Here is a 13,879-nt window from a genome sequence, read left to right as displayed (position 1 = left end):
ATAATGTGTTCTAAATCAGTGGTACGTATGCTAATGGTTCTAAATGGTATGCTAGGGAGTGGTATGCATAATGTGTTCTAAATGGTATGCTAGGGAGTAGTATGCATAATGTGTTCTAAATCGAGTACGTATGCATAATGTGTTCTAAATCGCATTACGTATGCATAATGTGTTCTAAATGCTATTAGCGGTATGCATAATGTGTTCTAAATCGCAGTGGTATGCATAATGTGTTCTAAATGCGCAGGGACGTATGCATAATGTGTTCTAAATGCATTACGTATGCATAATGTGTTCTAAATCGCATTGGTATGCTATGTGTTCTAAATCGCATTACGTATGCATAATGTGTTCTAAATCGACGTATGCATAAGCGTGTTCTAAATCGCATTACGTATGCATAATGTGTTCTAAATCGCATTACGTATGCATAATGTGTTCTAAATCACGATTACGTATGCATAATGTGTTCTAAAGCGGTATTACGTATGCATAATGTGTTCTAAAGCGGTATTACGTATGCATAATGTGTTCTAAATGCCCGTTACGTATGCATAATGACCGTTCTAAATCTGCCCCTTTTACGGCGCATAATGTTTTGGTCTAAATCGGCTGGGATTACGTATGCATGTGGGCTAAACACAGGACTGTTGGGAAAGTGTATTCCTGGTCGTAATCATGGTGATTACGTATGCATAATGTAGTTCTAAATCCAGACGTATGCATAATGTGTTCTAAATGACATTACGTATGCATAATGTGTTCTAAAAAAATTAAAAATATGCATAATGTGTTCTAAATCGCATTACGTATGCATAATGTGTTCTAAATCGGATTACGTATGCATAATGTGTTCTAAATCCCATTACGTATGCATGTGTTCAAATTACATATGCATGTGTTCTAAATCGCATTACGTATGCATAATGTGTTCTAAATCGCATTACGTATGCATAATGTGTTCTAAATCGCATTACGTATGCATAATGTGTTCTAAATCGCATTACGTATGCATAATGTGTTCTAAATCGCATTACGTATGCATAATGTGTTCTAAATCGCATTACGTATGCATAATGTGTTCTAAATCGCATTACGTATGCATAATGTGTTCTAAATCGCATCTGCATAATGTGTTCTAAATCGACAAATGTACGTATGCATAATGTGTTCTAAATCACATTACATATGCATAATGTGTTCTAAATCACATTACATATGCATAATGTGTTCTAAATCGCATTACATATGCATAATGTGTTCTAAATCACATTACATATGCATAATGTGTTCTAAATCACATTACATATGCATAATGTGTTCTAAATCGCATTACATATGCATAATGTGTTCTAAATCGCATTACATATGCATAATGTGTTCTAAATCGCATTACATATGCATAATGTGTTCTAAATCACATTACATATGCATAATGTGTTCTAAATCGCATTACATATGCATAATGTGTTCTAAATCGCATTACATATGCATAATGTGTTGGATAAAGCGTCTGCTAAATGACTTAAATGTATGTAAATAATGTGTTCTAAATCACATTACGTATGCATTCTAAATGAATTGCACTGTATGTGTGCAGACAGCCTCAGGATAGTGATGATACTGTATAGTGTATTACAATTCAATGGAAACATTGAATATATGATGAATAAACACTTTGTTTGTGTCTCTGTGCCCACTTGTGGTCAAAGTGCTCGTTAAGTTAGTGTGAGAGAGTTGTGGCAACACTGTATAAAATGTTTTTTTATGCCAATAGTTTCAGCTCTAATCACCATATCCCAAAGTTAGACTTTTCCTTCTTTATTTAACTAAGTACCACATTCCTAGACAGTGGGGTACTTGGACAGGAGAACAGAGGTGGTTACGTGTCACAATTCACACATTCTACGATCGACACTCTCCTCACCCCCTCTGATGTTTTGAGGATTCACCCTCAGGCTACTCTCACCAGAACCCATGTTCATTAGGTCACACCGTAGCAAAATGTTTCACGGAAAACCGTTTCCTATTGGACAAGTTCAGATAGTACCGCCCCTCTACCGTTTCTTCTGTTTCGTGCCGAACACCAGCCAGCAACACAAGTCCAGTATTTATCAACACCTTCTGTTGTGACTGTTGTTCACCCAGCTCCAGAACCAGACTTGTTTGCCCCTCATCCTCTCCCGTCTGTACCCCTGAAGGACAGACGGGCCTTCCTAACCATGGTCCGGGCCTTCCTAACCCACCTGGAGAATCCCGGGCTGGGAACCCGGGCCCCCGCACCCCTGAAGGACAGCCCGAGGCGGGCAGGGAATGGTGGAGGGGAGCACCGGGCCTTCCTAACCCACCTGGAGAATCCCGGGCTGGGGAACCCGACCCCTGAATCCCGGGCTGGGGAACACCGGGCCCCGCACCCCTGAAGGAACCAGGCCTTCCATGGAGGACCAGAGGAGCTCTGGACAGGAGGCTGGTCTCGATACACTCCACGTTCCCAGCAGCTTGGTTCAGGGAGAATAGAGGGATCCCAAGGGAGAGGAGCGCGGTGAGGGAGAAGGAGAATGAGGAGCAGGAGGAGGGAGACTGAGGAGGATGAGGGAGAAGAAGAAGAACGAGCAGGAGAAGGTGGCTTTGGGAGCAGTCCCAATTAGACAGACTGGAGCTGGAGGCATCACGGAGAGGGCTGTGGGCTGTGGGCCAGGGAGAGGACCCAGGGAGAGGACCTGAGGCAGCGGCTGGAGACAGAGGGTCCCTGAGGCAGCGGCTGGAGACAGAGAGGGTCCCGGCGGCCCGGGGGAACCAGGAACTTAGGGCCCTTCTGGAGCAGACCAGAGACATCCAACACATCCACGGCCTGAAAGAGCAAAGGGTGAAGCAAAAGGGTGGAGGAATGAAGAAACCCAACCATTGTTCCGCCCTCTCTTTCTCTCCTGTGTAAAACCCAACCAACGTTCCTCTCTTTCCTGTGTAAAACCTAACCATTGTTCCGCTCTCTCTCTCTCCTGTGTAAAACCCAACCAACGTTCCTCTCTTTCCTGTGTAAAACCCAACCATTGTTCCGCTCTCTCTCTCCTGTGTAAAACCAACGTTCCTAAACCTAAACAACGTTCCTCTCTTTCTCTCCTGTGTAAAACACAACCAACGTTCCTCTCTCTCCTGTGTAAAACCTAACCATTGTTCCGCTCTCTCTCTCCTGTGTAAAACCAACGTTCCTAAACCTAACCAACGTTCCTCTCTCTCCTGTGTAAAACCTAACCAACATTCCTTTCTCTCCTGTGTAAACCTAACCTCCACACTGTCCTCCACACAGAGTGGCCCTGCAACAGTCCTCCACACAGAGGGGCCCTGCAACAGTCCTCCACACAGAGGGCCCTGCCAACAGTCCTCCACACAGAGGGGCCCTGTACAGTCCTCCACACAGAGGGGCCCTGCTACAGTCCTCCACACAGAGGGGCCCTGCTACAGTCCTCCACACAGAGGGGCCCTGCTACAGTCCTCCACACAGAGGACCCTGCTACAGTCCTCCACACAGAGGGGCCCTGCTACAGTCCTCCACACAGAGGGACCCTGCTACAGTCCTCCACACAGAGTGGCCCTGCTACAGTCCTCCACACAGAGTGGCCCTGCTACAGTCCTCCACACAGAGTGGCCCTGCTACAGTCCTCCACACAGAGGGACCCTGCTACAGTCCTCCACACAGAGGGGCCCTGCTACAGTCCTCCACACAGAGGGGCCCTGCTACAGTCCTCCACACAGAGGGGCCCTGCTACAGTCCTCCACACAGAGGGCCCTGCTACAGTCCTCCACACAGAGGGGCCCTGCTACAGTCCTCCACACAGAGGGGCCCTGCTACAGTCCTCCACACAGAGGGGCCCTGCTACGGCAGGACATGGTACAGCCATGATATATCAGACCGTATACCACGGGTATGACAAAACAAATATTTAACCAGTTTATAATAGCATTAAGGCACCTCAGGGGTTTGTGGTATATGGCCAATATACCACGGCTAAGGGCTGTATCCAGGCCTTATTGGTTAAATAACCCACAGCGTTAGATATATGCTCAGATGATTTTGACAGGCTACCTTTCTGATTACCAGTTTAGTTTGCTAAAAGTTAGCTCGCTAGCTGTAACTACCTCCATTCATAGACACCAACTACCTTCAGTGTCTATTGCTGAAGGCATCTTCTTCCTGGGGACCTTCATTAAGAACCCTGACTCTTGCTCTAAACATGAACCGCTTGCGGTATGATTTTGGGAAACATACGGAACGTAACTTTAATATCAGCGAGAAATAATACCTTTTTTTATTTTTTAAAAAGGTTAAATTCCTACACACCTTCATAGAGTTAGTGTTCCCACGGCCAGATCTCCATGTTACGACGCTCGTTTAGAGAAGTCAGATATGACCACTTGTGCTAATTAGCTAACGTGATTTCCCAGTTTTTTTTTTTTAAATGGTATTTTTACAACAAAGAGGTAGAAATAACTAATGATGATAACGCCCTTTGTGTAAGAGCTGTTTGAAAAGAAATCCTGGAATTTCAGCCTGTTCTGCTCCATATCATGACATCACAATCTGATCGGATTGATTCTGACCAATGACCAATCATCCTTTATTTGCAGATGTATCCTCCTACTTTGAAGGGGTACGCGGTTAGGCTCTAGAGCAGGACTGACTAAACTGGGGCCTGCTTGTCAAACTTGGCCCACGATAACGTTTCGTTTGGCCCGACAAAAAGGTTTCAGATTTCTATCAGTTGGGCTCTCAACTTACTGGTTTTTCCCACCCCATGGCAAAATGAGTGGAATTACATGAAATGTGTGATACAATTGTATAACTGTTCTCTTCAACCCATGGTACAATATGCAGAATTGCACTTTAAAAATGTATTCGTTTCTCTCTACCAAATCTCTCTTAAGCTGCGTTTACATGGTACAAGGAAGACGGCAAACCGGATGTCATTGTTCCACCGTAAATGCTATGCCACTATGCCGACGATTTTTGTGTCTCTCGTCTAAACGCAGCATTAGGGTCCCCCTAAAGTCTAGGTAATAAGGTAATGATAACGTATTATTAGGTGTCAAGTTAAGGCCACTAATTATACGATTGCTTAAAAAAAAAAAAGATATTGCTTCAAGACCATAAAAAGTTATTGTTTACATATTCTATTTCTAAATAGATCCTATCTATTTACTCCGCCCATGGCCCACCACTCAGATAATATTTCACCAACCCCAAAGGTTTGAGCACCCCGGCTCCAGTCTAGACGAGCCTGTCCGCCAATCAGGCCTGTGTATGTAAATATATTTACATTTGTATCACCACAACCAGACTGAGCATTTCAATGGCAAAAGGAGGCTCAGGGAATTAAATTATTTTTTTTAAATATAGTGTTATTTTACTGAAATAAACACAGTGATTTAGTAATCATACAGTGATGATTTAAATATATTGTTTTAAACACTGCATGGGGCTTTAAGTAGCAATGTGACATGATCTCTGGCATTAAATCTGATATTGGTATCTCTATAACATATTAGAGACAGGAATGCATCCAGCCCAATACAACAAAGCAGAAGATTTCACAAAGACAATCATTCAATAGTAACATGAATACAGGAAAATACAGGAGTTTGATCTGAAAATAGATTTGGTCATGAAACATGTCCTTAGGGGTATCAGGTAGCCTCGCGTTAGAGAGACGGGCCTGGAACCAACATGTCGCTGGTCTCAATTAGGTCCACTATTGCTCTAAATGATTAACACAGCTGTTCACACACAGGTTCATTTTTGGAGAAATGTAAATACAGCACTAATTTCACCTATACAAAAATAAAGGATGTCACCCAGTGTACTCTCTATCTTCGATAAACACAGATATTAAAACTGCCTACTGAAATTGTCATCCCGTCTCAAGACTTACGTATCCAAATTGGTCCACAAGGACCGAAGCGGGTTTGTAAAAAAATATATATATATATTTATCCTCTGATTAGATCCGTGGACTATTCCATATCTTCGATGCTTCATCATAATCAACAGGGCCTTGGGCTGTTTCATCTCTCCGTGCAGAAAAAGCTTTTACTAAACTAGAATGGTTAGATCTCTGGTCGGTCTTGAAAAATGTCTCCAATTTCATTAATATGCCAATCCCTCAGCCATAGTTATAACAGGCAATATGTGCTCTGTTCAGAATCACTAGAAGCAGCAGACAAGGCGATCTATTTCTCCCTTGTTATTTTAGTATCCATGGGAACCCCTGGCCCAGGCCATTGATCAATCAAAGAAAATAACACCAATACGCAGACGATATTGTACTATATCTAGACAATGTATCTCTATTGCTCCCAAATGCATTGAAGATCATAGATAAAATTCAGTTTAATCTCAAATTTTAAAAAATGTATCAAAACCAAATAAGCCCTACTGCCTCTCAAGATCCCGATGGAGGACTCCATCTCTACTTACAGTTATAGATCTGTCACTCTCACTGAAAAGCAATTCTAGGAAGCCGGAAGATCTGTTCTATGTGCCCTATTTCTATGCTTCCCGTTCTTAAGATTTGTTTTTTGCGTCTTTTACTTTCAAGTTTTGTACACCAGCTTCAAAACAGACAAAAATACTATATTTTTGTTTATGGAAAATATATTTCACAGCGGTTTAGATGGTACAATGATCCTGTAGTCTACACTATACTTGCTTGTTTTGTCACAAACTGAAATTAGGTTTACCATTAGAATTTTACCAACCAGGAAGTGGCAAGTTAATTTCTTCTTCAATGTTTTTAGTGGCAACCCACAGGTACAATGTGTGAACTAATGAATATAAAATATATGAACAGAATATGAATTTAAATATTGGTACCTGTAACCCCCACCACACACAAAGTCGCTGGTTCAAATCCCTGGCTGGTTTGAAGTCTGACTGGGAAACGCAATGACTAAGGTGTTGCGTTGACAGTCTCTGGACCTGATTTGAAGTCCCCGTCAGGGCCGATGTCTCCCAAGTTTGCTGCAGTACTCTGTCTCCGTTTGACTCTATTTACATAGAACTTAATGCCCGACCAGTTTCTGCTTTTGAGCGCCACAGGTTCTGACTGGAGGCATTTGAGGCAGTCCCTCTTTCCAGGAACTTGGCCACTCTTTATGAACGGCATTATGTGTTTCTCTACTGCTGCTCCCTCATCAACTATCCTCTTTAATCTCACAGTGTTTCTTTGGGTTTGCTGGGCGCCGGCTCAGCTGGGAGACAGGCCTGCTGGGAGCCTGTGCGACGGGTCGGCTGGGCGCCGGCTCCGCTGGGAGACGGGCCGGCTGGGCACCTGTGCGACGGCCGGCTGGGCGCCTGTTGAGAAAAGGTTGCTTAAAAGGTGCAAAAATGGCAGCAAAGAATGGAAAATAATATCACGATTTTCATATTTCACTTTTTGGCTCAACAGGAGTTGACAATGTTGCAGCTGAAACAACCAGAGAAAGACAGAGAGAAAATGAATATAAAATATATGAACAGAATATGAATAAACGTGACCATTTCCAGGCAAATTTCCTGTCTAAAAAAATATATACAATATTATAATACTTGGAGAGCTAGCCTGACCTACAAGGTGTATAAACCATCCACTTGGAGAGCTAGCCTGACCTACAAGGTGTATAAACCATCCACTTGGAGAGCTAGCCTGACCTACAAGGTGTATAAACCATCCACTTGGAGAGCTAGCCTGACCTACAAGGTGTATAAACCATCCACTTGGAGAGCTAGCCTGACCTACAAGGTGTGACATTTGACTTACATTTATTTTGGGGTTCACTGAGAGTGGACAGTGCTCCAGCCAAAACAACCTCATTCCACTTGAAACTTTTGAATTTGCCAGCAGACTCCGCGACTTTGTGTCGTCCTGACGTCAATGCACAGGATTCCACAGCTCTGCCAATGTTCATTAAGTTGTATCCCATTTGAACAGCCAGCGTCGGACGGTCGTACGTTTTGTTCTCCTCGTTGTAGCCAGCAACAGCTCTCACTGCCGTGATGACGTGAGGTAAATTACTAGGTATGACCAAGTCCTCAAAGCACATCAGAGGGTACACGTCCTGGCCGTGATGAGGAGTCTTGCCACCTCTCTCATTCTTTGTTGAATGTATCTGTTTCTTCTGTCATCTGGTTGTAGTTTGTTGTACAGCTCCTCTCCCATGAGGAGGATACATTTGTCATTTCTAACCACAAATGAAACTCGGCCGGACTTCATACCACAAACGATCTTCCAAAGACCTGTGCTGACGTAGTCGGGTTGAGGACACATCTTAAACGCCATTGCTGACTGAATCCTCATCTTTGGTCCAGGTTTTGGTTTTTCAGCTTTGGGGTTCAGAGGGCAGTATCTGATATGCTTCCGTAGTGACTTTCGAATGTACAGACCTTGACAGTGCAAGCAGTGGGTGTAACGTCGAGTGGATCCTGGCACTTTGGGACGGGAACAGGAGGCCATCTCTCCACTCCCACGTCTTGCTACGGCAGCATCATGCACCCTCTGACAGATCCTCTTAGCTGGATAATGAGCCCCAGAGTCTGTTTGGATGTTCATGTCTTTGTTTCCGTCTGAAGGGCTGATCTCAGTCCCCGGGTTGTTTTCATCACATAAGTTGGACAAATCAGATGGTTCATTCACCACACCACTAGAATGGCATGTTCTCTTCGCTGGTTTACGTGCCTCAGAGTCTTCTTTAGTGCAGGAGCTACTGTCTGAAGAGTTTCTGTCTGTTACGGAGATGTTGTCCTCACTCCAGGTGGAGAAACTAGATGCTTCATTTGATTCCACGTTACTAGAATCCTAAGAGGGAAACAAAAAGGAGAGATGAATGTAATATGAAAACTCTCGGACAGCAGAGATCCCGTTTTGGAACGTAGATATGTTCGTAGAGTTATCATATTAAACATTGTACAGTGCATTCGGAAAGTATTCAGACACCTTGACTTTTCTCCCATTTTTTTTACATTACAGCCTTATTTTAAAATTGGTAAAATATTTTTTCCCCAAGCTTGTAGCGTCATAACCAAGAAGACTTGAGGTTGTAAACGCTGCCAAAGGTGCTTCAACAAAGTACTGCGTCAAAGGTCTGAATACTTGTGTATATGTGATAGGTTTTTATAAATTTGTGCAAATTTATAAAAACTGTTTTTGCTTTGTCATTATGGGTTATTGTGTGTAGATTGAAGAGGGGGGGAAAAAAACAATTTAATCAATTTTAGAATAAGGCTGCAACGTAACAAAATGTGGAAAAGGGGGTCTGAATACTTTACCAAGTGGACAATTCTGTGGGAATGAGACTCAAGATGTTTCACATTAAAAAGTACACTACATGACCAGAAGTATGTGGACACCTGATCGTCAAACATCTCATTCCAAAATCATGGGCATTAATATGACGTTGGTCCCCACCTCTGCTGCTATAACAGCCTCCACTCTTCTGTGGAGGCTTTCCACTAAATGTTGTAACATTGCTGCAGGGACTTGCTTCCATTCATCCACAAGAGCATTAGTGAGGTCGGGCACTGATTTTGGGCGATTAGGCCTGGATCACAGTCGGAGTTACAATTCACCCAAAAGGTGTTCGATGGGGTTGAGGTCAGGGCTCTGTGCAGGCCAGTCAATTTCTTCCACACCAATCTCAACAAACCATTTCTGTATGAACTTCGCTTTGTGCTCGGGGGCATTGTCATGTTGAAACAGGAAAGGGCCTTTCCCAAACTGTTGCCACAATGTTGGAAGCACAGAATAGTCTAGAATGTCATTGTATGCTGTGGGGTTAAGATTTCCCTTCTCTGGAACTAAGGGGCCCGAACTCTGAAAAACAGCCCCAGATCATTATACCTCCTCCACCAAACTTTACAGTTGTCATTATGCACTCAGACAGGTAGCGTTATCCGGTCATCCGTCAAACCCAGATTTGTCCATCCAGCCAGATGGTGAAGTGTGATTCATCACTCCAGAGAACGTGTTTCCACTGCTCCAGAGTCCAGTGGTGGCGAGCTTTACACCAGATGGCGATGTTAGGCTTGTGTGCAGCTGCTCGGCCGTGGAGACTAATTTAAATGAAGCTCCGTTGAACAGTTAATTGTGCTGATGTTGCTTCCAGAGGCAGTTTGGAACTCTGTAGTGAGTGTTGCAACCGAGGACAGACGATTCTTAAGCTCTACACTTGGCTCAGCACTTGGCGGTCCTGCTCTGTGAGCTTGTGTGGCCTACCACTTTGTGACTGAGCCATTGTTGCTCCTTGACGTTTCCACTTCACAATAACCGCACTTGCAGTTGACCGGGGGCAGATCTAGCAGGGCAGAAATTTGACAAACCGACTTGTTGGAAATGTGGCATCCTATGACGGTGCCACGTTGAAAGTCACTGAGCTCTTCAGTAAGGCCATTCCACTGCCAATGTTTGTCTATGGAGATTGCATGGCGGTGTGCTCAATTTTACACACCTGTCAGCAACGGGTGTAGCCGAAATAGCCAAAGCCACTCATTTAAAGGGGTGTCCACATACTTTTGTATATATAGTGTATGTCAAACAAAAAAAACAATGATTGCAAGGTTAAACAAACCATACAACTACTGTATTCACAAGGACAACTTTGAACAATTTCCACAGAATGTTTTACAAAAACACATGTACTGGAAGACCAATGCAGATAGAAAGTCAGAATGACGGTTGGTGCCGTTGGTGCCGTCATTCTGTTACCAGAATTTGCATCTACAAAAGTCGTCCTTGTGCATAGAGTTGTATGGTTTGTTTCACTTTGCAATCATTGATTTTTGTTTGACATACATTTCATTAATTTCTCCAACTTGACAGGATTTAGAAGTGTGTTTTGGGTTCACCCAAGGAGTACTATAGACACACATCATTATATTAACTTTGTCCATTCTGTGAGTGTGAGATATTAAGGTTGTGATTTTGCTTGCAAATGTAATGTCCATAATGCTGGAATTGTCCATATACTTTATATTTAAAAATGTATACATTCATGTTCATGTTCATATTTTTTTGTATTCATTTTCGTTAAAGAAATTTCTTTCAGAATCTCAAGTAATCAATTGGCTGTTTTCGCTACAATTAAATGCTGCCTTTTTGTGCTGTTCTACATGTATACTAACACAATAAATATAATCTTACTTGTTCTGAAGAAGTGCTGGGACTCAGATGAACTTTACCGTTTTCACTCTGAGCTGCAGAACAGTCTGGATTTACTGCAGAGAGGAGCTGAGAGTCACTGGTTGGTTCTGATATGCTGTAATCCTCTCCATCAGGTTCTGTTTTGATCTGTTCAGTTGTGTTGGTGGGTAGAGAGTCCCTCTCTCTGTTCTCCAAGGTTTGGTCAAGATGTGAGGGCAGAGGTGGGTCCTGTTCATAGTCACTTTTCACACAGGCAGGGATTAAGATGTCTTTGGTATCAGGTTCCAGCCCTTGAGGCTGGTCTTCCTCTTGACTGGTCCTGACTTCCTCCTCTTCCTCTTTAATCTGTGTGGGCTCTGGGTCCTCCTGCCCCTGACTGGGGCTCCTCTCCTGCTCACAGTGCTGCTGCTCATGGGGAACCTCCTCTTCAGAGACAGGAAGAGAGTGCTGCTGGGAGTCTGGAGGGAAGAAAAGGAAAACAAATCAAATCAGAGTTTATTCACGTACTGCAGGATGCAGCAGGATACAACAGGTGTAAACAGTGATTGCAAGCTCCTCCTTAACAATGCAGTTCAGGAGGCTGGTGGGAGGTGCTATAGGAGGAATCAATAGAACTGAGTCCAACATGTGGTTTCCATATGATTAATACTGTTCCATTTATTCCATTCCAGCCATTACAATAAGCCCATCCTCCTAAAACTGCTCCCACCAGCCTCCTCTGATGCAGTTATACTGGTCATATAAAAGTAATAGACGAGAAAAAAAATGGGGGTGATAGGTTGAAGATACTGTATCCCTGGAAAAGGGATGTTTTGGATGTTTAAGGTTTCTATCACCCCGCTGAGGCTGGTGTGCCACACACACACGATGCTCCTTGTTCCCTCTGGCTAGTGATCTGTGTGATCTTCAGACCTGGATTCAAATACTATTTGAAATCATTTCATACGGAGTTAAACATATAAGACTGAGTGGACCGATGTATTTAATAGAATAAAAAAACAAAAAAAAAAAAAAAAACACTATTTATGGAAGTGGTGATTTTGCTAGGTTACTACAGGAAACATGCTTGTTTGGGTCCCCCGGGTGTGGAGACAGACGGGTTAATATACTGCAGTCTAACTGTGTGTGTGAATGACTAAATGAGTATAATTATTTGATGAATAATTTTGTTTCCCACAGTAGTTATTATTACAAACCTGCTCGACGTAACTTGATTTCCGGGTGGAAAACCAAATCCAACAGCCGCTGTAGACGTTTGTTCTCCTCCTTCGAACGGGAGATTTCGACCCGGTACTCGACAATCTTTTTTTCGAAGACAGCCGATATCTCCACAGCGGCCGCTGTTAACCGCTGAGTAAGAAACGTATTCAACTCCATCTGTAATTTGGGAATTTTACGGTCTATAGAGCCACATGTCAACGAGGAAAATAAACCAACGCTCGAGCTATTCACTTCCTGCTTTAATTCTTCTTGTTTTGGAGTTGGTTGTCGGATTGCATCCAACTTTAAGGTGCATACACCGCCACCTACTGTAGGGAAGAGAGTGGTGTGAGGCCATTCACGGTCTACCTACATTATATTCTTTGATACAATATTAAATTAATACAATATTGGGGACACGGGAAATTGCCATCAATTCCACTATTGAACCCTATCTAGTCCAACTCTAGACCAGTGGGTTGAGAAGACAAAACTCTACCACTCCCCCTGCAGCTGTTCTGCAGTAAATCCTCGCAATCCCAAGTACTTCTCTACCGCTGCCACCACAACCTCTATTTTCTGTGACTTTCAATTCATTTCTGCAGTACAATTGACGACCACGACTATAAATGATAAAAAGCCCACCTTGCTGAAGCAAATATTCTTCCCATCACGGTCTCTTGATCTCTCACAGGAATCCTCTCAGGATCCCTCACCCTGTACCCATGTTCTTCAACCACTCTCTTCCCTGCTTCAGCATACCACACTTCCTGTACTACTGTAACCCTGGCAACCTCAATCTGCCTTTCTCTCACCGGACACCTCCCAACTCCAGCCCCATGATCACCCCACAACTTTTCACATCATACAGGTTTCTCCGATCAAATAGCCTAATCTAAATAGAGCTCAATCAAATACAAAATGCACTGTCATGTTAAGAAACAACATATTCCATCCTGTCAACAGCGCCATGCTCCGGAGAGAAAAACCCATCACAATCCTTATCCCTTATCTCGTAATCCGGAGCGCCCTCTCCCTCTGGGTGGAGGAAACACAATAAATCATCATGAATCCCACTCCAAGTTACCATCACCAATTCAACAGTCCCCAACCTGTCATCCACCCAATCTGGCACCACATATGGATCAACCAAAAAGCAAGGATCCATTCTCTTCACAAATGTCACTCCCACTGGGCCAAAATCAACCTTGGGACGCGGGACGAACTCGGCGATCCTCACCGCAGCTACTTCACCCTGACCCCCATCACTCTAAACTCATTCTGGAACTCTTATCCCCGTTCTTTTAACTTCTTCTTTTTATTCTTCCATGGTGTTTTGGAAACCGAACTTCAATGTTGCATGTTGTAGGACGCTAACTACCTGCAGTAACCCATCAACCTCTTATGGACGATCCACTGAGGTTAACAAATACTGGGGGGATGAAATTTGAACGAATTTGTCACGTCGGTGTGAAAGAAAGGTTTTGAAGTTGGAGGCATATTTACTTCCA

The 13,879-nt window shown here is 43.4% G+C and overlaps 1 protein-coding gene across 1 annotated transcript; it reads right to left on the bottom strand.

Moving 5' to 3' along the window:
• Positions 1-5,376: 5,376 nt before the first annotated feature.
• On the bottom strand, positions 5,377-13,050 carry LOC118379486 (uncharacterized). The gene is made up of 4 exons (XM_052511748.1): positions 12,365-13,050; positions 11,169-11,626; positions 7,794-8,828; positions 5,377-7,348 (listed from the first exon to the last, which is right to left on the bottom strand). Exons 1-3 carry the CDS (start codon positions 12,543-12,545, stop codon positions 8,076-8,078), a joined length of 1,392 nt encoding a protein of 463 aa, XP_052367708.1. The 5' UTR covers positions 12,546-13,050; the 3' UTR covers positions 5,377-7,348; positions 7,794-8,075.
• Between the last annotated feature and the right edge of the window lie 829 nt (positions 13,051-13,879).

The sequence above is a fragment of the Oncorhynchus keta genome, unplaced genomic scaffold (assembly GCF_023373465.1).
Source record: "Oncorhynchus keta strain PuntledgeMale-10-30-2019 unplaced genomic scaffold, Oket_V2 Un_contig_7430_pilon_pilon, whole genome shotgun sequence".
Taxonomy (NCBI): Eukaryota; Metazoa; Chordata; class Actinopteri; order Salmoniformes; family Salmonidae; genus Oncorhynchus; species Oncorhynchus keta.
This window is presented reverse-complemented; position numbering and strand designations above follow the sequence as displayed.

Bases quoted from the DNA above. Each gene is read 5' to 3' on its own strand.
- LOC118379486 (XM_052511748.1), bottom strand. From the start codon at position 12,545: ATGGAGTTGAATACGTTTCTTACTCAGCGGTTAACAGCGGCCGCTGTG. The intron at 11,627-12,364 runs GTTTGTAATAAT...TCTTCCCTCCAG, and splicing joins AATCAAGTTACGTCGAGCAG to ACTCCCAGCAGCACTCTCTT. The intron at 8,829-11,168 runs GTAAGATTATAT...TTTCCCTCTTAG, and splicing joins CCAGCACTTCTTCAGAACAA to GATTCTAGTAACGTGGAATC.